At 60.0% G+C, this 26,606-nt stretch overlaps 2 protein-coding genes across 10 annotated transcripts in view; one reads left to right on the top strand and one right to left on the bottom strand.

The window, feature by feature from the left end:
- The window catches only part of RNF212B (ring finger protein 212B), a 17,492-nt gene extending 1,812 nt beyond the window's left edge, over positions 1-15,680 (top strand). For 3 of the 5 annotated variants that reach the window (XM_075916799.1, XM_075916800.1, XM_075916796.1), the window contains exons 2-16: positions 195-295; positions 1,133-1,185; positions 2,424-2,498; positions 5,270-5,385; positions 5,486-5,546; positions 5,801-5,829; positions 6,208-6,254; positions 8,550-8,592; positions 10,005-10,062; positions 10,192-10,234; positions 10,462-10,501; positions 11,083-11,213; positions 11,329-11,390; positions 11,498-11,538; positions 11,828-12,381. In XM_075916799.1, coding sequence (XP_075772914.1) covers positions 196-295; positions 1,133-1,185; positions 2,424-2,498; positions 5,270-5,385; positions 5,486-5,546; positions 5,801-5,829; positions 6,208-6,254; positions 8,550-8,592; positions 10,005-10,062; positions 10,192-10,234; positions 10,462-10,501; positions 11,083-11,213; positions 11,329-11,390; positions 11,498-11,538; positions 11,828-11,861 — 933 coding nt within the window. In that variant the 5' untranslated portion in view covers position 195 and the 3' untranslated portion in view covers positions 11,862-12,381. Of the gene's footprint in view, positions 1-194; positions 296-1,132; positions 1,186-2,423; positions 2,499-5,269; positions 5,386-5,485; positions 5,547-5,800; positions 5,830-6,207; positions 6,255-8,549; positions 8,593-10,004; positions 10,063-10,191; positions 10,235-10,461; positions 10,502-11,082; positions 11,214-11,328; positions 11,391-11,497; positions 11,539-11,827; positions 12,382-15,552 lie in introns of those variants that run through there. The other 2 variants (XM_075916801.1, XM_075916797.1) reach the window with 2 other exon arrangements.
- HOMEZ (homeobox and leucine zipper encoding) lies at positions 12,486-26,606 on the bottom strand. 5 transcript variants are annotated; one of them, XM_075916788.1, is made up of 4 exons: positions 24,490-26,606; positions 24,202-24,315; positions 14,812-14,873; positions 12,486-14,634 (listed from the first exon to the last, which is right to left on the bottom strand). In XM_075916788.1, the coding sequence occupies exons 1-4, from the start codon at positions 24,916-24,918 to the stop codon at positions 13,323-13,325; spliced, it is 1,917 nt and encodes a 638-aa protein (XP_075772903.1). In that variant the 5' UTR covers positions 24,919-26,606; the 3' UTR covers positions 12,486-13,322. The 5 variants fall into 5 exon arrangements, with proteins under 5 accessions (XP_075772903.1, XP_075772905.1, XP_075772907.1 ...); XM_075916790.1 differs by lacking the exons at positions 24,202-24,315; positions 24,490-26,606 and adding an exon at positions 21,908-22,102; XM_075916792.1 differs by lacking the exons at positions 24,202-24,315; positions 24,490-26,606 and adding an exon at positions 21,655-21,725.

Below are 26,606 nucleotides of genomic sequence, written 5' to 3'. Positions count from 1 at the left end.
ACCTTGTCTCCTCCCTCCCTGTCTCCATCTTCAGGCGCCCTCAGCCATCCCGCTATCCATCCCTATCCATTCCATTCCATCTGTGTCTTCCTCCTCCTTCATTCACCTGTCGCTAGATCTAGCCACCTAGCCCCATCCCTCCTCCAGTGCAGGCCTGCACATAGCTAACGTCTCCTTGTCTGTGTTCTCCACAGCATGGATTGGTTTCACTGCAACCAGTGTTTCCGCCAAGATGGGGCTGACTTCTGCATCACCAGCTGTGGACACCTCTTCTGCCGGAAATGCTTTACCGCAGGTGAGACCTAGGACATGTCCTCTGTGCTTTGCCCCCTGGGAGCTCAGGACTAATGGTTGTTTTAAACGTTTCCTTGAAAAATTACATTTTCTAAGAAAAAAAATTATGTCAAAAACATATCTCCAAAAATAAATATTTTTAAAATTAAATTTGAGAAGAGATTTTCAACAATCAAATTCTACAAAATTTCCCCCTGGAAGATTATTTTTTCTTTAAACAAAATAATTTTTTGACGAAACTAAAGAAGAAACTGAGGCTACATCTAGACTACAGGCTTCTTTTGGAAGTAGCATTTTTTGGAAGAGATCTTCTGAAAAAACTTCTTCCGAAAGAGAGTGTCCACACTGCAAAAGTGCATCGAAAAAGCGATCTGCTTTTTTGAAAGAGAGCGTCCAGACTGAATGGACGCTCTCTCGCATGTAAGCTGTGATTGCTGTGGGCAAAATGGCCACCAGGGCACCTGTGCTTTTTCCTCTTCCCTGGTCTTCGGAAAGAACTCCCTCTTCCCCGTCCACACATGCCTTTTTGCAAAAGAGCTCTTTTACAAAAAGGCTTCTTCCTCATAGAACGAGGATTACCACGTTTCAAAATAGCTTGAAAAAATGTTAACAAGTGTGAAAAGGTAACACTTGAAAACCCCTTTTCCCAGTGGGAAAAAACTAAAAAGGGTTTCTCTCACCTTCATACTCTGTTTCACTAAAAAAGAACGGAGAAGGATAGAATTCCTGGCCTGTGTGCACAAACTGTGCCATTTTACAGTCTCCTGGCTTAGTTACATCGGTATAAACTCTGTCCTGATTCTCCTACGATAATAATCAAATGTTTCAACCTTTGCAGATAAATGTGCCATTTGTGGTGCCACCTGCAAGTATCTCTGTCTCGCCAGTAATGTGAGTTGCTTTCCTCTTTCCCCATCCTGCCTTCCTTCTCGTCTGCTCACGAAGGGTGATGCTGGTTTAACTAGAGCTGTGCTCTGATGGCAATTTACCATGAGGCTCTTTTACAGTTTTAGCCCTGAACAATTTTGTTTTGATTGCTCCAGGCCCCCAAAATAATCATGTTGGCTCAAAATCTCTAGGTGGATTCAGGCACATGGGCCTCTGACCCCTTGAAACATCCCATACTCCTCCCTGAAAATCCCCCAGGAAGCCTGAAAGCGGCACAAAGGATTCTGGGATACAGCTTGAAGGTGCCCCAGCAAACCAGCCCGTATCTGACGGTTGAGTGGGAACGTGTCCTTTTGAAAGGGTCATCCATTCTTGCTTGAAAGACTCCATACCAAAACCAGAGATGTGCAAATTTGTCCTGGGCTCGCCATCTTAATCGCAAGTCATGCACTGTCTTGTTTCAAGTTCCGGCTTTCAGAGACACTGACCCAAGTAACCAGAAGTACCACATGTCAGCGCATACAATAACTGTGGTTGCTTTTCAAAGCATGAGCTTGCATGAGATAAAAAATTGGGGGTTGCTTCCCTTGCTTTCAGGTTGGAATCACATGTTCAAGCCTTCTGTCTCATGCTATGGCTACAGTACACTGTTCTTCCGGAAAAAGCTACGTAAATTGCAAAGCGCAATTTGTGTAGCTTTTTCCGCTTCTCTTTTTGGAAGAGGTTTTTCCAACATTTGGCCAGTCTACACCGGGCCAGATGTCAGAAAAAAACCCTTTTTTCGGAACATCCCTTCTTCCTCATAAAACGAGATTTACAGGGATGTCGAAAAAGTGCGTCTGCTCTTCCGAAAAAAATTTCAGAAGAGCAGACGCGTTCCCTGGACGTGGCAAAAAACTCTGTAGTGTAGACAAAGCCTCAGTCATGAAGGCTAGAAATGTGTGGGTGGGTGTGGGGGTGGGAGGGTGGTGTAAATTAAAGTATAAATGAAATTCTCCCATCGTCACAGTGTAAGCGGTTGGCAAAAAATAATGGACAATGGGATAAAAACGCCATAGCTTTCTAGCCTCAGGTTTTATAACACTGGGGTCACATATGTTTGTAGATACATGTCTCTCAATCTTCACTCAAATGTGCCCCTCAGATGCCAGTCCCTCTTGCCCGGATCATATTGCTGTGGAGACATGACCGAAGTCGGGTGGGAGCTACTCCATATTGCTCAATTTCTTTCTCATTCACAGATGAAACCCCAAGAAAAGATCTTTTTCAAGAGCCCAGTGGAAACAGCCCTCAAATATCTGGCCCACATCTCCCAGGTAAGGGGCAGATCTGACAGGCTCTATCCCATGTAACTATAGGCCAGTAAACAGTTCTGGGTTCAAGAATGAAAAAAGCTACATGAGGCTCAGTTGATGAAGAATTGAAGGACGGAGGTAGAATCAACACCAGGCAGCAGCACAGTTTTATGGAAAACACCTCAGTCAAACAAAGCTGACCTTCTCAGAGGAGATCACAAGTTGTGTTGGTAAAGGTAACAGTGTAGATCTGACTGGCTTTTGAAAGGTGTTTGACACAGCGCTGCCTGACACCCTGATTAAAGATTGGGCAGGGATCCAATGGTGACGGTGCACACGCTAAGAACCGGCTAAGGGACAGATGGCACCAACAAAAAGAGAAGACAGAGAGGGGACATAACAGCCTTCGAGTCCCCCAAAGGGTGTTACAAAGAGGAGGGAGACAAATTGTTCTCTTTAACCTCTGAGGCTAGGACAAGGAGCAATGGGCTTAAATTGCAGCAAGGGAGGGTCAGGTAGGACATTAGGAAAAACTTCCTGCCTATCAGGGTGGCTAAACACTGGAATAAATTGACTAGGAAGGTTGTGGACTCTACATCCCTGGAGAAAGTGAAGAGCAGGTTGGACAGACACCTGTCAGGGATAGTCTAAGTGGTGCTGGGTCCTGCCGTGAGGGCGGGGGACTGGACTCGATGACCTCTCGAGGTCCCTTCCCGTTCTAGTGTTCTGTGATTCTAAATAGTTCTCCACAGGAAACCACCATCCAATGGGGGTGTCGCCAGCTGGATCACCCAGAGGTTAGCTCTGCGCCTGGTGGTTTGCAGCACTGTGTACGCATAGCTAGCAACCGTGTCAAACCAGCCTCCTGTGAGACAGTTCCTGGCTTTGCCAATGGGGAGCGGCTGGAAAATGGTTTGCTTTTAGCAAGGCTTTGACACAGCAAACCCGGGCAGTCTGATCTTGAGGATACTACAAGGCGGAGGTCCTCACAGAGTAATACTGTCAAACCAGGAGCTCCTCTCAACGAGGGGTCACTCCCGGGACGGGTACTAGTCCATATTCTCATTCAGGACTCAGACAACAGAGCCGAGAACACGTTTCTAACATTTGCAGCTGTCTCCAAGCTGGGAGGGGTCGCTGGGATTCCAGTTCCAAACGACCTTGACCGATGGAGGAATGGGGCCGAATTCAACCAGAGGAATTTCAGCCAAGAGAAGTTCAAAAGACTTTGCTTAGAAAGGAAAAATTCAGAGACACAGCTACAAACCGGGGAAGGATAAGATAAAGGGGTACCGCGGTTGCAAAGGCGCCAGGGGCTTGAGTAACTCACAAACTGAAGATGAGTCACCAGCGTGAAGCAGTGGAGAGGAAAAAAAATCAAATATTCTGGGGGGTTGTCTGTAAGACATTGTTGTCCTGTTGTGCATGGCCCTGCCGGGGCCTCTGTTGGAGCATTGGGAAAGAGGGGGGCAAATTGGAGACAGTCCAGACAGGAGCGGCCTTAGATGAGCTGCCGGAAACTGGTGCCCTAGGCGAAATGCGCGATCGGCACCCCCGCCTCCAAAGCCCTCAACGGCCGTTTATCTCGGCACCCTAGGCGACCGCCTAGTCCGCCGGAATTGACGGGCCGTCACTGAGTCCAGAGGAGAGCACCGGAAACATGGCCGGCCGGGGAAGGTTAACCACATGGCTTACTTAGGGCTGCTCTAAAGAGGATGGAGCTGGATTGCTCACTGGTGGCAGAAGAAGGGGTGAGGGGCTTGGAGGAATCCCGGCGCTGGAGATTTTAAAGACCCCCACCTTGAGGCTGGCCTGGGTTTCCTCGGTCCTGCCTCAGGGGTGGGAGAGCTGGGGCCAGGCCCTCGGGCACTGGGGTGTTTCCAGGCCATTGCTGCGTGTGAGCAAGGCAATACGAGGTCACCCAACGGTTGGTGGAACGGGGCTTCGGGCATCCGGCTCACACCCGTTCCAGCCCAAGGCATTTCAGCCCAGAATGCCCAGTTCTGCACCCAGGCCGGAGGGGACCCGGAGGTCCGAGGGGCTCCGTGGCCACGCCCGTTCTGCGGCGACAGAGGCAGAGCGGAGACCGCTAGGGACAGGTGGCGGGCGCCCGTGACGGGAGAAGGGCAGAGCCGAGCCAAGGGAGCGAGGGGGGTGGAGACGCCGCCGCCAGCGAGCGGGCTCTGCTGTTATCGGAGAGGATCCAGGAGGTCCCCCGTTTTCCCCCAGGGCCAAGCAGCTGGGGGCAGTTCAAGGGCAGGTGAGAATGGAGGACCGGGTTTAATCACCAGGCTGGGGGCTGGTTAATAATCAGTGCAAAGGAACTCAACCCTCCCCCCCCCCCCCCCCGCTAATTAATTACATTCACCAAGCCAGATAAGGAGGGCCACAAATGGGGCTGACAAGTTAATCATCTCGGGGAATTTCGGTGCAGTCAGCAAGAGCGGCTCAGAGGTTGCAGCCTTCTGGCTCCCCCTCCGGCCAGCCTTTTCCTGCCCCGAGCCCCGATGGGGCCAGCGCCCCCTGGAGGGAACAGATGCCAGTCTCCGTTCCCTGGACCAGCCAGTCCCCACCTGGAGCTGCGTGGGACCCAGACCCCCAGAGGGGAAAAGCCTCATGCCCCATTCGCTGCCCTGGGGGCTGGTGTGGGAGCCGATGCCCCCTAGAAGGGGACAGGCCCCTGCCCCATTTGCTGCCCCCGGAGCCAGCCAGTCCCCGCCCTGGCGTCAGACGGGAGCCGGCGCCCCCTAGAGGGTCCGGCTTCTGTCCCATTCGCAGTGTCTGCCTTCCAGGTGTGGGGTTTCCAGCGGGCGCAGACCGAGCGGCTGCTCTCGTTCTACAAGGACCGGGTGTCCCAGGCGGAGAGGTCCTTGCAGGAGGCGCGCCAGAAACTCTCCACTTGCGACAGGTGAGAGCCCAGCCCCCAGGTGAGTGCCGGAGGGGCGGGGGGAGCCTGGCTCTCGCTCATGGGAGCCCAGCCCTTCCAACCCTCCCTGTCTCTCCCGCAGAGAGTTAGAGGCGCTGAGGGAGGAGAACAAGGAGCTGAAGAAATATCTGAGCATCCTCAAGGTGAGCGCTGTCTGTCTGTCCATCTGTCCATGTGCTGTCCCATCCGCTGCCTTGTCCCACCTGCTGTCCGTCTGCCTGTCTCATCTTGCCCGCCGTCCGTCCGTCTGTGTCTCAGCCTGCTGTCCATCTGTCTGTCTCGGGCTACCCGCCATCTGTCTGCCTGTCATCTGTGCCACTCACCCCCCGTTCAGCCCGGACTCCTGTCTCTCTCCTGCTTCCCGGGACACACTAACCTCCTGCCACTCTCCCCACAGGCCTCGCCCAGCCGATGCCAGGGTACCAGGTCAGCAAACCCCTGGGCAGGGCGAGGGGCTGGAGGGGGGAGTCTTGGGCAGTGGATAGGGAGCAGCGGGAGTGGGGGTGCCAGGAGGCAGAGCTTGGGGAGTTGGGAGCAGTGGGGGTGGGGTGCTGGGTGGGGACTTGGGGGGTCATGGGGGCAGGATGCTGGGCGGGGGGAGTTGGGGCAGTAGGGGTGGGGAGTTGTGGGGGCAGGGTGCTGGGCAGGGAGGAGTTGGGGGGCAGGGGCGCAGGGTGCTGGGTGGGAGAGCTGGGGGACACAGGGTGTGTCCTGGGTGGGGGATGGGGAATTGGGGGGTACTGGGGTGCAGTCCCAGGCACCCCATCCCCTTGGTCCTGAGCTGTGTCCCTTTCTCTGGGGCAGAGGCAGCACCCCCCGGCCGGTCGGCATCACCTCCCCCTCGCAGAGCGGTAAGGCGCGCGCGCGTCCAACGGCGAGGGCAGGCGGCCCGTGGGGTGGAGGGGGAACAGGGCAGTCGACTAACCGATAAGCAAAAGCATCGAGGGTAACGCTACGACGACCTGCATTCCTGCCCCTCCCGCCTGGCTCAGTCCTGGCTCCGGCGGGCCCGGACCTACCCCGCTGTGATCTGCACGTCGAGTGGATCAGGCAGCGCGGCTCTGTCTGGACTCGCTCTGGCCCCACTCCCGGGGAGCCCCCTGCCCCCCGCACTGCTGCATCTCTATGAGAGGGAGCAGCGCAGGGGCAGGCAGCCAGTCCGCGGGGGGAGCTGGTTTTTAAATGGGCTCCCCTTGTGGACCAGCTCTCGCCCGCCCCCCCGCACTGCTGCATCTCTATCAGAGGGAGCAGCGTGGGGGCAGGGAGCCAGTCCGCGGGGGGAGCTGGTTTTTAAACGGGCTCCCCTCGTGGACCAGCTCTCGCCCGCCCCCCCGCACTGCTGCATCTCTATCAGAGGGAGCAGCGCGGGGGCAGGCAGCCAGTCCGCGGGGGGAGCTGGTTTTTAAACGGGCTTCCCTCGTGGACCAGCTCTCGCCCGCCCCCCCGCACTGCTGCATCTCTATCAGAGGGAGCAGCGCGGGGGCAGGCAGCCAGTCTGCGGGGAGAGCTGGTTTTTAAACGGGCTCCCCTCGTGGACCAGCTCTCGCCCGCCCCCCCGCACTGCTGCATCTCTATCAGAGGGAGCAGCGCGGGGGCAGGCAGCCAGTCTGCGGGGAGAGCTGGTTTTTAAACGGGCTCCCCTCGTGGACCAGCTCTCGCCTGCCCCCCCCGCACTGCTGCATCTCTATGAGAGGGAGCAGCGCGGGGGCAGGCAGCCAGTCCGCGGGGGGAGCTGGTTTTTAAACGGGCTCCCCTCGTGGACCAGCTCTCGCCCGCCCCCCCGCACTGCTGCATCTCTATCAGAGGGAGCAGCGCGGGGGCAGGCAGCCAGTCTGCGGGGGGAGCTGGTTTTTAAACGGGCTCCCCTCGTGGACCAGCTCTCGCCCGCCCCCCCGCACTGCTGCATCTCTATCAGAGGGAGCAGCGTGGGGGCAGGGAGCCAGTCTGCGGGGGGAGCTGGTTTTTAAACGGGCTCCCCTCGTGGACCAGCTCTCGCCTGCCCCCCCCGCACTGCTGCATCTCTATGAGAGGGAGCAGCGCGGGGGCAGGCAGCCAGTCCGCGGGGGGAGCTGGTTTTTAAACGGGCTCCCCTCGTGGACCAGCTCTCGCCCGCCCCCCCGCACTGCTGCATCTCTATCAGAGGGAGCAGCGCGGGGGCAGGCAGCCAGTCTGCGGGGGGAGCTGGTTTTTAAACGGGCTCCCCTCGTGGACCAGCTCTCGCCTGCCCCCCCCGCACTGCTGCATCTCTATCAGAGGGAGCAGCGCGGGGGCAGGCAGCCAGTCCGCGGGGGGAGCTGGTTTTTAAACGGGCTCCCCTCGTGGACCAGCTCTCGCCCGCCCCCCCGCACTGCTGCATCTCTATCAGAGGGAGCAGCGCGGGGGCAGGGAGCCAGTCCGCGGGGGGAGCTGGTTTTTAAACGGGCTCCCCTCGTGGACCAGCTCTCGCCCGCCCCCCCGCACTGCTGCATCTCTATCAGAGGGAGCAGCGCGGGGGCAGGCAGCCAGTCCGCGGGGGGAGCTGGTTTTTAAACGGGCTCCCCTCGTGGACCAGCTCTCGCCCGCCCCCCCGCACTGCTGCATCTCTATCAGAGGGAGCAGCGCGGGGGCAGGCAGCCAGTCCGCGGGGGGAGCTGGTTTTTAAACGGGCTCCCCTCGTGGACCAGCTCTCGCCCGCCCCCCCCCGCACTGCTGCATCTCTATCAGAGGGAGCAGCGCGGGGGCAGGCAGCCAATCCGCGGGGGGAGCTGGTTTTTAAACGGGCTCCCCTCGTGGACCAGCTCTCGCCCGCCCCCCCGCACTGCTGCCTCTCTATGAGAGGCAGCAGTGCGGGTAGCGGGGGGCTCCCTGGGAGCGGGGCTGGAGCGCACTGGCTGCCAGCCCCACCCCCGAGGACTAGAGAATAGTCGACTAATCGATAAGAATTCATGAGGTTACGTGCCTATTCAATGAACTGATATTTAACATCCCACTGGGTGGTGGCAGAGAGCCAGGGTGCCCATGGGGTGTGGGTGTGCAAGGCCACGGGTGCTCGCAGTGGTGGGCGTGCAAGGACTGGCGTTCCCACAGGGCAGCGGGCATGTTCATAGCGGGGGCTGGATTCCCCATCCTTGCCCAGCAGAGGAGCTAATGCCCGTCCCTCCCCACAGGTGCCCCACGACCCCGCACTCAGCTGTCCAGCCAGGTGGTGAGGTCAGTGTGTGTGCACACGTCCCCTGCTGGTGGGGAACGGGTGTGTGTACGTGAACACGTCCCCTGCTGGTGGGGAACGGGTGTGTGTACGTGAACACGTCCCCTGCTGGTGGGGAACGGGTGTGTGTACGTGAACACACGTCCCCTACTGGTGGGGAATGGCTGCGGGTGTGTGTACGTGAACACACGTCCCCTGCTGGTGGGGAATGGCTGCGGGTGTGTGTACGTGAACACACGTCCCCTGCTGGTGGGGAATGGCTGCGGGTGTGTGTACGTGAACACACGTCCCCTGCTGGTGGGGAATGGCTGCGGGTGTGTGTGTATGTACGTGTACACACGCCCTCTGCTGGTGGGGAAGGTGTGTGTGTGTGTATGTACGTGTACACACGCCCTCTGCTGGTGGGGAAGGGGTGTGTGTGTGTGTATGTACGTGTACACACGCCCTCTGCTGGTGGGGAAGGGGTGTGTGTGTGTGTATGTACGTGTACACACGCCCTCTGCTGGTGGGGAAGGGGTGTGTGTGTGTGTATGTACGTGTACACACGCCCTCTGCTGGTGGGGAAGGGGTGTGTGTGTGTGTATGTACGTGTACACACGCCCTCTGCTGGTGGGGAAGGTGTGTGTGTGTGTATGTACGTGTACACACGCCCTCTGCTGGTGGGGAAGGTGTGTGTGTGTGTACGTGTACACATGCCCTCTGCTGGTGGGGAAGGTGTGTGTGTGTGTACGTGTACACATGCCCTCTGCTGGTGGGGAAGGTGTGTGTGTGTGTGTATGTACGTGTACACATGCCCTCTGCTGGTGGGGAAGGTGTGTGTGTGTGTGTATGTACGTGTACACATGCCCTCTGCTGGTGGGGAAGGGGTGTGTGTGTGTATGTACGTGTACACACGCCCTCTGCTGGTGGGGAAGGGGTGTGTGTGTGTATGTACGTGTACACACGCCCTCTGCTGGTGGGGAAGGGGGGTGTGTGTGTATGTACGTGTACACACGCCCTCTGCTGGTGGGGAAGGGGGGTGTGTGTGTATGTACGTGTACACACGCCCTCTGCTGGTGGGGAAGGGGGGTGTGTGTGTATGTACGTGTACACACGCCCTCTGCTGGTGGGGAAGGTGTGTGTGTGTATGTACGTGTACACACGCCCTCTGCTGGTGGGGAAGGGGGGTGTGTGTGTATGTACGTGTACACATGCCCTCTGCTGGTGGGGAAGGTGTGTGTGTGTATGTACGTGTACACATGCCCTCTGCTGGTGGGGAAGGGGGGTGTGTGTGTATGTACGTGTACACATGCCCTCTGCTGGTGGGGAATGGCTGCACATTTGTGTACCTGCCCCCTGCTGGTGGGAATGAGCCCTGCACCCCCTAAGCAGGGGCTGGCCTGTGCCCCTTGTAACTTGGTCTCTCCCCCCACAGCCGCTCCTCCTCACTGGAGTCCATCCCCTACCCTCTCTCCAGCACCCCCAGCTGGCCGGTGAGTCGTCCTCGTGCCCCTCGTGCCGTGGGGGATGTGGGGAGCATGGGAGCCAGGAGTGTTGGGGGGCAGGGACCCCAGGGGCTGCTCGGGGACCCCTCCGACTCGCACGGTCTCTCCTTTTCCCAGCAGGCTGCAGGAGCTGCTCGGACCCCCGCTGGCTCCAGCATCGGTGAGCAGGCTGGGAAGCTGGCGGGCTGAGAACGGACCTCAGCTCGGCTCAGCTGTGTTCACAGGCACAAGGCCCACGGGAGGGGTCACCCCTGGGGCTCCCGCTGTCCCCCAGCCCATCCACCAGAGCCCTTGGTCAGCCCCTTTCCCTGCCCAATTTCTCACCCCCTTGCTTCTCATGCCCCCCCAATCCACATCCCCCTGAACTGTCTCCCCTCTGTTCCACAGCCACCCCGTCTCCAGCCTCCACCCACAGCCTGTCCTACCGGTGAGTTGGGGGGGCTCTATGGAGCTGGGATCCCCACCAGGGGCCTAGGGGGCTAGAATTCCCTGTCCAGGGAAGGGGGGGATCAGTGGGGTTGAGAGCCCCAATCATAGAAATGGTCTAAAACAAACAAAAGAAAGATTTTCTTCACTCAGCGCAGTCAACCTGCGGAACTCCTCGCCAGAGGATGGGGTGAAGGCCAGGGGTTTAACAGGGTTCCAAAAAACCTCGATAGATTCATGGTGGTTGGGTCTATCAATGGCTGTTAGCCAGGCGGGGTAGGGGTGGGGTCCCTGGCCTATCGGGGGGGGGGGGGCAACAAGGGAGGGGTCATGTGAAGATTCCCTGTTCTGTTCCCTCCCTCTGGGGCACCTGGCACTGGCTACTGCGGGCTGACAGGACACTGGGCCGGATGGACCTTCGGTCTGACCCCGTCTGGCCGTTCTTATGACACGGGTGGGGCTGGAAGCCCCTGGTTGGGGGGCGGGAGGGGACTTTGGGGCTAGGAGTGCCAGTTAAGGGGCATCCTCGGGGGCGAGGGTGTCTCTTGCTTCCCCCTCCCTTAACTCCCCTTCTCTCTCCAGAGCCACCGCCTCCTCCACCCAGACCCCTGTGGTGGGCACCTTCCCCCCACATCCCGCCAGGCGGGGGGCAGCAGAGGGGGATGCTGAGCAGGGCCGGGCCCCCCCGCCACTGGCACTGGGCATCTTCACAGGTGAGCCGGGCAGATAAGGGGCCTCCCAACCCAGGCCTGGGAGGCAGGATCTGCAGCTGGGGGGGTCCCAGTGAACCCCCATTTGCCCCACTAACCCCTCCCATCTTCCCCACAGATCTGAGAGAGGCGGGCACCCTCCGCGGGAGCCAGAGTGCAGAGAGGCCAAGGCCCATACAGGTGAGGGGGCAGGGGAGACCGGGTGGGAGTCAAGCTGGGGGGCAGTGGGGTGGGGTCTCAGATTTGGGGTGTCCGTGGATCTGTGGTAATTTCTTCTCCTCCCCTAGCTGAGGTTCACCCCCCAACTTACACCCTCCCAGCATGGCAGGTGAGACTGGATTGGGGTTCACCCCCACAGAAGGGTGGGGGGTCGGGGGGAGCCCCACACTGACAGAGCATCTGGAGGAGGGAGGCTTGGGGGGGCCATACTCACAGAGGGTCTGAGGGGGGAAGCCCCACACTCAAGGGGGCTCTGATGGGGGGAGCCCCACACGAGGAGGGTCTGGGAGAGGAGGGCTCTGAGGGGGGGAGCCCCACACTCTGAGGGTCTGGGGGAGGGGGGCCGTGAGGGACCTCAAGGGGCGACCTGCCTCTCCACCATGATTCTTTCCCTGCAGGCCTCCTGGTGCCGGCCGGGCCCCCCAGCTGTAGCAACTGCCCGGGCACCCCACGGCCTCAGCCCCCTGGGACCAGAGGGACTGGGCTGGGGGCATAGGATCCAGGAGATCCCCCACTGCCTGCCCCACATGGCCCCTACCCAGCTCCCCCAGCCCAGCAGTCCCTGTTCCTCCAGCCCCCACATGTGTCTGATAAATCCACCAGCTCCCTGGCATGGTCCCCCATCCACCAGGGGGACAGCCCAGCCTCAGGGTCAGCCCCCCCCATTATCCCTGTCCCCCCGCTGCTGGGACCAAAGTGGGTTGGGGGTCACCCCACCAACAATAAATGTCTGGCCTTTCTCTGGGGGCGCTGGGTATTTGCAGGGGAACTGAGGTTCAGGGTGACCCCCTCTCTGCCTTGCAACTGCGGGGGCTCTGTGGGGGTAGGGGTTGGCTAGGGGCAGGTTTGGGGGGTGAACCCAGAGGCCTAGCAGGAGTGGGGGAGGCCAGGGGGCAGCAGCCAGGTACCGAACTAGGGAGAGGGGCAGAGGAAGAACTGAAGGACGGGAAACCAGGGGGAGAGAGGAAGGGGCATTGGAGCCACCTCCCCACCGACACGAACTAGATGATGCTGAAGCAGCCCCGCCCCCTTCCACCCGCCCTCCACCAATCAGACACAGGCCACAGGTGTGGGGTTCAAACCTCGTTTTAACTCTCGCCCGCTGGGCGCTATAAATTAACAACTCCAGAAAAAACAAACGAACGGCTGCACTCGCTCACCACCGCCCTGGGCTCTCCCACCCTCGCTCCGGCCCCGTTTGTAAAACCAAACACAGGGAGCCCTCTGCTGACCACAGCCTGCCCCCTGGCCCAGGCCAGGCCCCCACCAGGGCGTAACGCATTCTACAAGGGGGCGTGGGTGCGAACCAGGGCGGGCTCTAGAAACAGAAGCCGTGGAAGGGGAGAGGTGGGGGAAAGTCTGGAGAAGGGAGCATACCTGAATCCAGACAACTGGTCGGAAGGTAGCAGGGTCTAGAACACAAACCAGGAAGCAGAGAGAGCCAAGAACCTAGGCTCTAGAGTAGGGGGACTGGGAGCGAAATGGCCACTGGGGGTCTAGATCAACAACTCCTGGTTCTAGGGCCTTTGGCAGCGCTGGGGGGGATCCACCTGCTCTAGAACGAGGATGGGACCACACGGTGGTTGGGGTTCTAGAACACAGAGGGGAGAAGGTGGTACTAGCTCCTACCATGGGAAGAGGGGGGCCGGTATCCGGTTCTAGAGCACCAAGACCAGCTCCAGACACCAGGGAACGGAGAGCACCTTACAAGCGCGCTCTAGGTAGCACAACGCCATCCGGGTTTGGGTTCTAGAGCTGGGGTCCGGAATGGGAAGGGGAATGAGAGGCAGGGCCCAGATCTGGGTTCTAGAGCAGAGGGAGGAACTAGACAGAGCAGAGCCCCAGCACGAGTCAGTTCCCCCCACAAAACACCCCCAGGAGTCCTGGTGCGCCTCACTCCTGGGCGCCCAGGTCTTCCTCCTCCAGCTCGTCCTCCTCCTCCTCCCCTTCCTCCTGCACCATGAGCCCGGCCTCCTCGTCCTCGTCCTCCTGCTCCTCGCCCAGGCACACCACCACCTCGGCCGGCTCGGGCGAGCGGGAGTAGAACCAGTTCAGCACCTGCTGGGTCTCCATGCCCGACTCGCGGCTCAGGGCCGGCAGGTCGTCCTCGCGCAGCTGCTGCCGGGCGGCCCAGTACCGCTCCAGCGGGCCCGTGTCCGTGCGGGGCCCGGGCTCCGGGGCGACAGGCACCGAGTTATCCCAGAACCACCGCAGGTGGCCGTGCTTGAGGGCGTAGCGGGTGTCTCCGAACCACTGGATGATCTCGGCCCGCGGCAGGCCGGTGATCTGCTCCAGCCACTGGTAATCCTCCCGCCGCGCCCACTGGCACCGCAGGAAGAAGGACTTGAGCACCGCCAGCTGCTCTTTGGTCTTCCGCCGGCTCTTGCGCTGCCGCTGGGCCTCCAGGGTGCCGTGGGGGTGGCCGGGCCGGGCCCAGGCCTCGGCCCCGTTGACGGTGGCTCCGGAGGAGGGCGAGGCGGCGTGGAGGGGGTTCGTGCTGTCGGCCGCCCCCAGCCGGCAGGGCTTGCTGAGGTCCCAGGCGGTGTCCGGATGGCTGGCGCCGGCCAGAGGATCCGCCCAGGCCCGGCACGGCGGGGGCGGTGTGGGGAAAAGGCTGGGGGGCGGCGGCGGCGTCTCTTTGGCTTTGTGGTAGGGGGCCGCAGAAGCTCTCCCTGGCTCTGGGGCTCCCTGGGCTACGGCTGCACAGGTCCCTGGGGATTCCTGGAGCTTGACTTTGTGGGGGGTGGCCGTGGGGGCCTCCCTGCCACCCAGGGCCCGGCCCGCTTGCAGCAGGGCCTCGCTGGGGGCCAGCAGGGCCCCGAAGGCCGGGCGGTCCTGGCGGCAGGCCAGCCGCGCCCGTGTCTCCTCGATCTCCTCGGCGCTCCAGCTGATGCCGCAGCGCAGCCGCTGGGCCATGAACCAGGCCTTCACCTTCTCCAGCTGCAGGCCGTGCCGCAGGCACAGCAGCGCCAGGTCGGCCAGGCTGGGGTAGGGGAAGTAGTTGAAGGCTTGGTGCAGCGGCTGGTGCCCGTCCAGCTCGCTGGTCTGGGACGCCTGGGTCCACACCAGCTGCAGGTCCTCTGAGATGGGCGGCAGGCAGATGAGGGCAGCCGGTGAGCCGGGGCGGCCCAGCGACTCCTTGTTCGGGGGCATGGCTGGCCCCGCCACCGTGGGACCCCTGGCCAGGCGCTGTGGGGACGGATGGCTGCGGGGAGAGAACACACAGGGCACAATGAGCAGGAGACCGCTGGGGGGGGCAGGAGGAAAGACAAGTGCCCCTTGGGTAGCCAGGCAGCCCCCCCCCTCCACCACACCACTGGCCAGCTGTGCTTCGGGATGGCCGCCCCCTCCCCTGGACTGCAATGGGAGGGAAGGCTCTTACCTGCCACAAGGGCGTCTGAACCCCAATTCGGCAGTCCGACTTGCCCCTGGGGAGCCTGAGACCTAGGGGGAGAGAGACACGCAGGTGAAACCTGGCTCCCAGCCACCCTGCGCTAACCCAGAAACCCCCCTCCTCCCCCAGTTTCCTAGCGCAGACGCGCCCCGTTTCGAAATCACTGGTCCCAAATCAAACCGAGTCAGGCCGGGGCAGGCTCCGTTCTGGTGGCCGGGCGGCCCACGCTGCCGCCATTTCGAAATAGCTGTTATTCCCCGAGAAAAGCAGGGGGCAGATTTCAAAACAGCCAGCCCGTTCTTTCGAAATATCAGGCCTGGGAGAGCGGAGGCCCCGCCCGCTGTGTGGAAATCGGGGTTATTTTGAAATAACTCCCTCGCGTAGACCAGGGCTCAGAGTGGGAAGAGAACACGGGAATCCTGGCTCCCAGCCCTCCCCAGGCAGGAAACACTGCTCTCGCCTCAAAGAGCTCAGAAAACCCACAATGACCCAGGAATTCACGTCCATCGTGTTCTTAAGGGACCCGAGCCCTCCTTTGCTAGCGGCTCAGGGCCAGTTACAGCTCTGGGTCCCCAATGACAGACACTAGCTGAACAGTCCCTAAAATATGTTTTCTGGGGCAGAAACAGTGCTTGCTGTGTCCACGCGGTGCCTCGGCCCGTCCTGGGCTGAGACGCTAGGACAAGACACCCAATAATTACTAACAATGCCGTTTGTTTTAACGTGCAGTAACTGACGAAGGCGCAGCTGAACCCTCACTGCATTCCGTTGTGATACCATCTAGAAATGACTGCTCCCTGAGACACTCACTGGGTACTCATTAAAGGTATTCAGCAAAAAGATTTGTTCATGGAAATGACTGCTTGGTTACTGACTGGCTAATTAAATAATCAACCAATAATGATGAGTTAGTTGCTCAGATCACAAACTACTGGACCGGCGATTCTATGACTGTGCATTTCGTAGGGAGGCCGAGTGGTGGGGCGTGTCCAACTCCACGGCGGTTGCTTGTCTGTCTTTCTATAACACGATGACTCTGCCATGCCACGGCCAATCTGCTCCAATTGCCAGGGAGGTTCCAGGTGGCAACGGCCATCGCGAGCCCACCGAAAGTTGGCACAACTGTTTGCACTTCGATGTTGGCCAACGCGCCCTAGGTTCGGCGGGTGCCAACCCTGCCATGCGGCGCCCTTTGTCTGCGATTCCCAGCACCGCTGGCTCCGACCAGCTAGAAATCACCCCCCCGACCTCCACGGCCATTGCTCCACCCTAGAGCCACGGGATCAAATTGAGCTAGATCAGCAAGCTCTTCCAGCTCACGTCTGGCTGCTTGCCACCGTGAGCGAGCAACGGGCAAGGTTCCCATGGAACAGCCGTTTAAGCAACGTTCTCCGCATGACACCAAACTATTGTAGGGATGCGAATGGGTAACGGGTTCACCAGTGACCCATTGAGCATCGTAACCGGTTAACTGATTAACCGGGAATTTACAGCCCTAATCTATTGGCACTTCGGATACAGGCATTTTAGTACTGATATTCTTGATCTTCCAGACGCTGCTCACTTTATAGTGGGGGCGGGGGCGTAACATGGTGTTGGCGACCTCCTCCCTGCAGCTCCCCTTGTCCTTGGAGAGCTGTCTCAGTGACAAGAGCTAGCTTCCGGCGCTCTTCTTTGGGACACCAAGCACTTGGCACGTTTGGACGAAGCTTCCACCGCCTGGCAAACAGCACGGGGCTCACCGTGGTCTGCAGAAACCTGTCATACTCCTGTTGATGACCCGTGGCTGTTTCACTGTGGTGGCTGCCGATTGCTTGTTGACCCCGGGCACGATAGACAGTGAACCGTAAAATTCAAAATCAGCTCTTAGCACTCCGAGGGCCTGCCCACACGAGGAAATTATTTTGAAATAACTAAGAACATAAGAACGGTCGTACTGGGTCAGACCAAAGGTCCATCCAGCCCAGTATCCTGTCTGGGTGCCCCAGAGGGAGTGAATCAAATAGAATGATCAAGCGATCTCTCTCCTGCCATCCATCCCCACCCTCTGACAAACAGAGGCTGGAGACACCATCATGGAGGTTATCTAGCCCTCTCTTAAACCCTATTATAGTCCTACCCTTCACAACCTCCTGAGGCAAGGAGTTCCATAGACTGGCTGTGCGCTGTGTGAAGAACTTCCTTTTTTGTTTTAAACCTGCTGCCCATTCATTTCATTTGGTGGCCCCTAGTTCTTTTATTATGGGAACAAGTCAAGAACTTTTCTTTCTCCACACCACACACGATTGTATAGACCTCGATCCTATCCCCCCTCAGTCTCCTCGTTTCCAAGCTGAAAAGTCCCCGTCTCTTTAATCTCTCCTCACAGGGGACCCATTCCAAACCCCTCAGCATTTTAGTTGCCCTTCTCTAATGCCAGTATATTTTTTTTGAGATGAGGAGACCACATCTGTACGCACTATTCCAGATGTGGGCTTCCTATGGATTTATATAAGGGCAATAAGATATACTCCGTCTTATTTTATATCCGTTTTTTAATGATTCCTAACATCCTGTTTGCTTTTTTGACTGCCACTGCACACTGCGTGGACGTCTTCAGAGAACGACCCACGATGACTCCAAGATCTCAGTCCTGATTTGTCGTAGCCAAATTAGCCCCCATCATATTCTGTGTATATTTGGGGTTATTTTTCCCGATGTGCATTACTTTACATTTATCCACATTACATTTCATTTGCCATTTTGTTGCCCAATCACTCAGTTTTGCAAGATCTTTTGGAAGCTCTTCACAGTCTGCTTTGGTCTTAACTACCTTGAGCAGTTTAGTATCGTCTGCAAACTTTGCCACCTCACTGTTTACCCCTTTCTCCAGATCATTAATGAATACCTTGAATAGGATTGGTCCTAGGACTGACCCTTGGGGAACACACTAGTTACCCCTCCATTTGGAAAATGTACAATTTATTCCTACTCTTTGTTTCCTGTCTTTTAACCAGTTCTCAGTCCATGAAAGGATCTTCCCTCTTATCCCAGGACAACCTAATTTACGTAAGAGCCGTTGGTAAGGGACCTTGTCAAAGGCTTTCTGGAAATCTATGTACACTATATTTACTGGATCCCCTTGTCCACGTTTGTTGACCCCTTCAAAGAACTCTAATAGATTAGTAAGACGTGATTTCCCTTTACAGAAACCATGTTGACTTTTGCCCAACAAGTTATGTTCTTCTGTATGTCTGACAATTTTATTCTTTACTATTGTTTCAACTAATTTTCCGGATACAGACGTTAGACTTACCGGTCTGTAATTGCCGGGATCGCCTCTAGAGCCCCTTTTAAATATTGGCATTACATTAGCTATCTTCCGGTCACTGGATACAGAAGCCGATTTAAAGGATTGGTTACAAACCATAGTTAATAGTTTGTCATTTTCACATTTGAGTTATTTCAGAACTCTTGGGTGAATGCCAGCCGGTCCCGGTGACTTGTTACTGTTAAGTTTATCAATTAATTCCAAAACCTCCTCTAATGACATTTCAGTCTGTGACAAGTCCTCAGATTTGTCACCTACAAAGGACGGGTCAGCTTTGGGAATCTCCTTAACATCCTCAGCCGTGAAGACTGAAGCAAAGAATTCATTTAGTTTCTCCTCAATGACTTTATCGTCTTTAAGTGTCCTTTTGTATCTCGATCGTCCAGGGGCCCCACTGGTTGTTTAGCAGGCTTCCTGCTTCTGATGTACTTAAACATTTCGTTATTACCTTTCAAGTTTTTGGCTGGCTGTTCTTCAAACTCCTTTTTGGCTTTTCTTATTACATTTTTACACTTAATTTGGCAGTGTTTATGCTCCTTTCTATTTACCTCACTAGGATCTGACTTCCACTTTTAAAAAGATGCCTTTTTATCTCTCTCTGCTTCTTTTACATGGTTGTTAAACCACGGTGGCTCTTCTTTTAGTTCTTCTACTATGTTTTTTAATTTGGGGTATACATTTAGGTTGGGCCTCTATTATTAACTAAAATCGACATACATCCCCAAATAAAATCAAAATAGCAGGTCCCCATTGCAGGGACGTCTCGAAATGAGTCCGAGGCAGGCTCCCTTAATGTGGGCACACTACCTCGACTTAGTGCCCCAGTAAGCACTGGGGATAATTAATTCAAATAACTCTGGGGCCGAGTTATTTCAAAATAGCACTGGTGTGTCCACGCTCCCGCTATTTCAAAACAGCTATTTTGAAATTGGCGTTATTCCCCTAGGAAAGCAGGAGACCAGAATTTGAAATAACCAGCCCGTTATTTCGAAACAGTGGGCGTGGTCGTGTGGATGCTTCGCTTATAAATTTGAAATATGGGGGGGAGGTTATTTCAAAATAGCTCCCTAATGTAAACCAGGGCCTAGGTTAGGGGCTTCCGCAACACCTGGAGGATTGAGCATTGGATAACCCATGTTTTTAGAAGAACAATGCCCAATCTTCCAACTTCTCCAGCAGCGTCCAAGTCCCAGTCCCCAAGGCCTCCTCAAGCTAAGGGAAAAAGGCAGAGCACGAACCGACGGCTGGATGCAGCAGGCAGCCGAATTCCGACGGGAAAGACAGAACCAAATAGACACGGGAAGTGGTGACGTCTCCGTGTCTTGAGGTCTTGAAATCCAGACTGGAAACCAGGCTTTAGTCCAACCCGAGTTTTAAGGCTAAATACGGGGAAGCTGGGTCAAACCGAGCCGCTCACGATACCTTGGAGATCAAACCAGACGACCTAGTGGCTCCAAGTGGCTGTTGCCTCTGCACATCCTCGTTAAATTAATTCCGTTCTCGCCCAGGGGTGCGGAATGAAACGACGACGGTTCACCAGGGCGAGCCTCTGGCAAGCTCCCAAACCGCTATTTGCACCGCCACAAGTACGGCCAATCGCAGCTCCCATTGGCCAGGAACGGCGATCCGTGGCCAATACGACGGCGAGGAGACCGACCAGATCCAGCCCGGTATTTCCCCACCCCCGTTAGTCTTTGAGGCTCACCGGTCCGTACGGGGGTCAAGCAGAAGCAATGCGGCCCAGGGAGCTAGGCCCGCGAACGCCTGAGCTCCGTGAGGGGTATCTGCGCGAGGCACGACACAGCGGTGGCATCACCCGACCCACCGACCTACAAACCGTTACAGCTGTGAGCAGAGGCGCCGTTGGCGGATTTCTAATTGTTACGAGCAATTATCAGGGTCATAAACCGCTTCTCCCTAAAAACGCAGGTCAGAGTCTGAACCTGCTGTTGGCCGAGCGACAGGCAGGTCGGTCACGTCAGCGTGCGGGCACTGGCTGAGTCTCCGGGTTTCACCCAACGGACAGGGTCTTCCCACGGGGCCCTGCCACGTTTTCGGGCATTTTGCACTTGGCTGGGGATGCAGCATTCAAAGGTTGTGGCGTTACAGACAAATGGAGAAATGCCACTGACTGGAGGGGGAGCCAAGGGGGCCCAGAGATTCAAAGGCACCCCAGCTCTAACCACTAGACTCCCCTTCCCAGAACTGGAGAAAGCCCCGGCTCCACACGGGCAGCAGACACACGGCCACGGCCCTGGTCCCCCAAAGAACAAAGAGAACTCGTTCCAATCAGCCAATCAATCTCATTACAATAACTCCACCGCCATCCGCTTCAATCGCATTTCGAGGCGCGCAGCGGCCCAGGCCCTGCCTGGACGAGATCGCCTGCGGTCGGCCGCTATTGGTCCCTGCCTCACTATCGACTGCGGGGCCCGGGGTTACGCAAGGATCTGACGAGCGATCAGTAATCCCCCGGGGGTCGGGCGAACCCTGCCCATGAAACGTGCACGGCCCAGGCCCTTGGGTTTATGTTCCCCGTCCCCGCCCCAAGGAAAGAGCCACCCCCAATCCAGCAGAGTCCGGGTCGTTAGTGACCAATCAGCCTCGCCGGCAGCCACTAACGAGCCAGGAACTGCCCAGAAATTTCACCATGTGCTGATTGCGTAAAACCAGGGAGTTCAGCTTCCTAATGCGCCAAAGACTCAACCCTGCGCCTCCCCCAGTCACCCCGAAACCTCCTTTCCCACAGCCCCTCCCCCACAGACAGCCCCAACCCCATGAGTCCCCCTCCCAGCCCCCACAGGGATGTTATTAAGGTTGAACTAGCTCTGGTTAACCGGTGAGCTAACCCGCATGCTTAGGGGGTTACCGGTTAACCAGGGCCCGGCCAGGCCAGCTGTGTGTGGGGGGGGGGGGGGAGAGAACAATTTACACAGGATTTTATGTCGCTAGCCCCCCCCCGTTTGTTCTCAATTTCCAGATCCCTCCAACCCCCTGCGACCTCCCCCACCTTCCCACTAGCCCCCAGCCCTGCTCTCTCCAACCCCCCCCCGCCCACTGCGAGGCCCCCAGCTCTCTCCAGCCCCCTCCCCCGTTCTAACCCTGCTCTGCCTGGACGGGGTGACAGGGGGGGGCGCTGGGGGCCCAGACGCCTGGGTTCTCTGACCCTTGTCTCCCCCCGGGGACCCCCCCACCGCGCCCTCTTTCCCCGCAGCAGCCCCCCCGGCCCCTCCCCCCACTCACACGCTCCCTCCTCAGCAGCCCCCCCCCCACTCACACGCTCCCTCCTCAGCAGCCCCCCCCACTCACACGCTCCCTCCTCAGCAGCCCCCCCCACTCACACGCTCCCTCCTCAGCAGCCCCCCCCGGCCCCTCCCCCCACTCACACGCTCCCTCCTCAGCAGCCCCCCCCGGCCCCTCCCCCCACTCACACGCTCCCTCCTCAGCAGCCCCCCCCGGCCCCTCCCCCCACTCACACGCTCCCTCCTCAGCAGCCCCCCCCGGCCCCTCCCCCCACTCACACGCTCCCTCCTCCTCCGCTCCGAGTTTCCTCCCAAGTTTTGGGACTTTGCTCCACTTGCACCCTGGGAAATGGAGGCGGAGGGGGCGGGGCCAGGGCCCTGGAAGGGAGGCCGGGCTCTGTCCCGGGAGGGGGGCGGGCAGTGGGGGCGAGTGGTTAGAGCGGGGGGGGCTGGGTTCTCCCCGCCCCCCAGGGACGGACGCACGCGGGGGGGGGGCCTGGCCGGGACAAAGGGGGGGCGCGGCCGGACTCACCCTCCCTGCGGCGCTGCCGGGCCGGGCCGGCACCAGCCCCGATCCCAGCCCGGGTGGCCCCGCCCCCGCCTGTCCCTCCCCCCCCCCGCGGGCTGGGATTGGAGGCCGCGGCCGTGGGGGCCCGGCCATTGGCTGCCGCCCAGCCCGGAAACCGGCCACCAGCTGGACCCCGCGTTCCATGCCGGGGGGGGGGGGCGGCGGCTCCCTCCTGCCTCGCCCGTGCAGCCGAGGATGAATGGGGGGCGCTGGCGGGGCGGGGCTGTGAGGTGGGGGGGCTGTGGTGCACCGGTGGGGCAGGGCTGTGGGGCGGGGATGAGGGGCACTGGTGGGGCAGGGCTGTGAGGTGGGGGGGCTGTGGTGCACCGGTGGGGCAGGGCTGTGGGGCGGGGATGAGGGGCACTGGTGGGGCGGGTCTGTGAGGCGGGGTGGGAGGCACCGGGGAGGGGGGCAGGGCTGTGGGGCGGGGGTGAGGGGCACTGGTGGGGCAGGGCTGTGAGGTGGGGGGGCTGTGGTGCACCGGTGGGGCAGGGCTGTGGGGCGGGGATGAGGGGCACTGGTGGGGCGGGTCTGTGAGGCGGGGTGGGAGGCACCGGGGAGGGGGGCAGGGCTGTGGGGCGGGGGTGAGGGGCACTGGTGGGGCAGGGCTGTGAGGTGGGGGGGCTGTGGTGCACCGGTGGGGCAGGGCTGTGGGGCGGGGATGAGGGGCACTGGTGGGGCGGGGCTGTGAGGCGGGGTGGGAGGCACCGGGGAGGGGGGCAGGGCTGTGGGGCGGGGGTGAGGGGCACTGGTGGGGCAGGGCTGTGAGGTGGGGGGGCTGTGGTGCACCGGTGGGGCAGGGCTGTGGGGCGGGGATGAGGGGCACTGGTGGGGCGGGTCTGTGAGGCGGGGTGGGAGGCACCGGGGAGGGGGGCAGGGCTGTGGGGCGGGGGTGAGGGGCACTGGTGGGGCAGGGCTGTGAGGTGGGGGGGGCTGTGGTGCACCGGTGGGGCAGGGCTGTGGGGCGGGGATGAGGGACACTGGTGGGGCGGGGCTGTGAGGAGGGGTGGGAGGCACCGGGGGGGGGGGGGGCAGGGCTGTGGGGCGGGGGTGAGGGGCACTGGTGGGGCAGGGCTGTGAGGTGGGGGGGCTGTGGTGCACCGGTGGGGCAAGGCTGTGGGGCGGGGGTGAGGGGCACTGGTGGGGCAGGAATGGGGGGCAAGGGTGGCCCCAGCTGGGGTCAGGCCATGCAGAGAGGCCAGGCCCGTGGCAGTGCTTGGAAGGGCTTTTCCCCCTCCCCTGTGATACTGGGGCAGCGCCCCCAGGCAAGGGGTCAGTGTGTGACTCCCAGGGGGCAAATGTGTCCTAGGAGGTTTGGATGCTGAGACCTGGAGTCTGGGCCAAAGTGCCATGGAAAATGACACTTCCCTGCCCCCCACACACGGGGCCATCATCCACCCCCTCCTGTTGCTCCCCAGCAGGCCCCTGGCCAGGCGGAGAGGGGCCCCCACTCAGATCAGCCCCATGGGCCCAGCCAGCCGGGCAGTGCAACCCCCTCCTGATTGTACTGCGGGGAGGTGGGTCCTAGCCCTGTCCCACAGCAGGGAGTTCCACAAATTAACAGCGTTCCGTGGCCCCGCCCCTGCCAGATGCTGACACCTCTCTCCCTGAAGGCTCACTGCTGTGTGCAGTAGGGGTGCAGTGCCATAGGGCAGGGGGTGGTGACCGATGGGAGGGGGCATGTCTTTGGTCTGCACCCGCCCCCATCCTAGCCCAACCCTCCTCCCAACCCGCGATTCCCCTTTTATCCCCCCCATCCCCGTTCCTGCCCCCATGGCCACAGGGCCCTAAACTTCGAACCCTCCTCCCCCCCCCGCACAGATCCCCCAGAGGATCTGGAGGCTGCAAGTGGGGCCTCCCCGTGAAGTCTCTTCTCCACGAGGGGATGGCTGTGCACCCCGCTATATGAAGTGGATCCAGCCACCCTCTCCATCTCGTGGGGGGCTGGGGGGGCCCTCGGCCCGCCCCCCGCCCCGCAGGACGTAGTTCTGACCCTCGTTGTTGTCCCACAGCTCCTGGCCCCCCACGTGGCAGTGGAGGGCGAACTCCAGGGCGCCCCCGGGGGGCAGCGGCAGGCGGAAGGCAAAGCGGTCGGAGGGGGGGCCGGCCAGGAGCCCGGCGGGGGGCCCGGCGTAGGCGGCGGGGGCTTCCCGGTAGCTGGCCCAGCCATCCCAGGTGTAGCGGACGCTGACTCTCTTTTCGTAGGCCAGGTTAAGGACCCGCAGGGTCCCCGCCACCCCCAGCCCCCCGGCTCGCACCCCCTCGAGGCACACGCCCTGCGCCCCCAGCCGTGCCCCGAAGTCCGGCAGTCCCAGCGGGTCCCGGAAACACGGTGCCAGCGGCAGGCGCCCTGCCTGTGGGTCCTGGGGGTCCTGGAGAAAGCCAGGGTGGGGGGAGAAAAAGAAAGAGAAAGTTAATGTGCAGTTTTCCACCTTGGAGCCCAACGCCCCCTACTGGGGACCTGCCCCCCAACTCTTGTGCACATCCCTCCACTGTCTTCTCCTCCCGTATGCTCCCCCCCGCTTTCTCCTGCCCCCCCCCATTACCTGGCTGGGCGAGAAGAGGGGCCGCAGGGGGGCGAAGTGGCGTAGGGTGTCCTGCCGCAGCTGGGTGTGCACACGCTCCGGGACCTGGGGTAGCTCGGCTGGCCAGTAGCGCCTCACGCTCACCAGCTCCAGCCCCAGGGCATCGGCGAAGCGCACCCGCTTGCGGGCGCCGGGGCTGCGGCTGCGGGAGCCCCCCCCAGGCCCTCCGGCCGGGGCGGAGCGGGCCCTGCGGCGCCGGTGCCCCCCTCTGCCACCCGCCCGGCCCTGGCGTCCCCGCGGCCTGGGCCCTCGCGCCCGCCCCTCGGCCTCTGAGTCGGAGTCGTCGCCCAGGCTGGGCCGGACCGTGCGGTAATATGCCCGCTCGTACAGCCCCGCGATGTAGCTTAGGTTGCGTGGGATGTCACTGGCGGGCGGGGGGGCGCGCGCCATGGGGCCTGGTTCGGTCCGCGTGGGCACTGGCTTCTTGTGCCGCTCCTCCCGGGTGCTGAGTCCTTCTGCGACCGTCCCAGCCCCTGCCTCGTTCTGTCGCTCTGCTTGGAGGCTGAGTCCTGCGACCGTCCCAGCCCCTGCCTCGTTCTGTCGCTCTGCTTGGAGGCTGAGCCCTGCGACCGTCCCAGCCCCTGCCTCGTTCTGTCGCTCTGCTTGGAGGCTGAGCCCTGCGACCGTCCCAGCCCCTGCCTCGTTCTGTCGCTCTGCTTGGAGGCTGAGTCCTGCGACCGTCCCAGCCCCTGCCTCGTTCTGTCGCTCTGCTTGGAGGCTGAGTCCTGCGACCGTCCCAGCCCCTGCCTCGTTCTGTCGCTCTGCTTGGAGGCTGAGTCCTGCGACCGTCCCAGCCCCTGCCTCGTTCTGTCGCTCTGCTTGGAGGCTGAGCCCTGCGACCGTCCCAGCCCCTGCCTCGTTCTGTCGCTCTGCTTGGAGGCTGAGTCCTTTTGTCACTGGCCAAGGCCCTGCCTCATTGTATTGCTCGGTCCAGACGTTAAGTCCTTCTCTCACTCCGTCTGGGCCTTGTTCTAACTGTCAGTCTGAGCCCTGCCTGGCTCCATCGCTTTATCTGGCCGTCACTATCGCTCCACCCAGGTGCTGAGTCCTACCGCTGTGTCTGGGCCCTGCCTTGTTCTGTCGCTCTGTTTGGGAGCCAACTCATTCTATCACTCCTGGGCTCTGGCTTGCTCTGTTGCTTTATCTGGGGTTTGAATCCTGCTGGCTCTCTGTCCACTCTGCCGCTCAGTCCATCTGGGCTGTGGCTTGTTTTATTGCTCCGTCATGGCGGCGGCTTGTTCTACCGCTTCCTTGTTGCTGCCTTCCTCCGTTGCCTCTTCTGGAGGGTCCGAGTCTCTCTCTCTGCTGAGATCTGACTCGTTCTTTTGCTTGTCACAATCTTCTGTGTTTTTTCCTTCCAAAAATTCTCCTTCTGTTGCTCCGGCGGGGCGCTTTCTCCTACACCTAACTCACTGCCTTCTGCCTTCCTGAGTTTCTGAGGCTCCGTCTCCGTCTGGCCCCTGCCGTCTTCTATCTGTTGGCCTTTGCCTGCTTGTTCCTTTCCTCCTCAGAGTCCGAATCTCTCACGCCAGCCAGATTGGTTTGTTCTCCATGTTCTGCCAGGGACTGGTGGTCTCTCTCTCTCCGTCCGGGGTGCCTCTCGTTCCGTCGTTCCTGCGCCGTCTCCTCCTCTTTCCTCTGATCCCGCTGCAACTGTCTGCCGCTTTCCTCCCTTGCGGACTCTCTTCTTCTCTCAGGGCTGCCTTCGATCTCTCCACCGCAGCTGTCTCATTCTCTCCTTGCCATCCGTCTTTTGGTTGCTCTGGCTGGGCTCTGTGGCTCCGAGGTGGCTTCGCCCGGGCGCGCTCTCCGTCTCTTTCTCCTTCCTCCTCTTTCCTCCGGCAGCCACCCCTCCCTTTCTAGTGTCCCTCCATGTCCAAAGTGGATGGGGCGGTTACCGTAACGTCCCCTCCGCCCAGCCTCCTCTCCTCCCTGTGCCCAGGGATCCCCCTTTTTACCAGCCGGGGCGGGGCAAAGGCTCCTCCCAGAGTTAACCTGGCAGGGACCCAGGCGTCCGGCAGTCTGGGGCCGGGGAGCCAAAGGGCCGAAAATGCTCCAATCTGGGATCAATAATTGAT

This window comes from Pelodiscus sinensis, unplaced genomic scaffold (genome assembly GCF_049634645.1).
Source record: "Pelodiscus sinensis isolate JC-2024 unplaced genomic scaffold, ASM4963464v1 ctg191, whole genome shotgun sequence".
In the NCBI taxonomy this organism is placed as follows: Eukaryota; Metazoa; Chordata; order Testudines; family Trionychidae; genus Pelodiscus; species Pelodiscus sinensis.
Note: the sequence above shows the minus strand (reverse complement) of the source record. Positions and strands in the feature narration are given on the sequence as shown.

Coding starts and splice junctions, on each gene's coding strand:
- HOMEZ (XM_075916788.1), bottom strand. CDS start 24,918: ATGGCGCGCGCCCCCCCGCCCGCCAGTGACATCCCACGCAACCTAAGC. Junction 24,316..24,489: donor CCCTCTTCTCGCCCAGCCAG/GTAATGGGGGGG, acceptor GGCTTTCTCCAG/GACCCCCAGGACCCACAGGC. Junction 14,635..14,811: donor TTCAGACGCCCTTGTGGCAG/GTAAGAGCCTTC, acceptor CTCTCCCCGCAG/CCATCCGTCCCCACAGCGCC.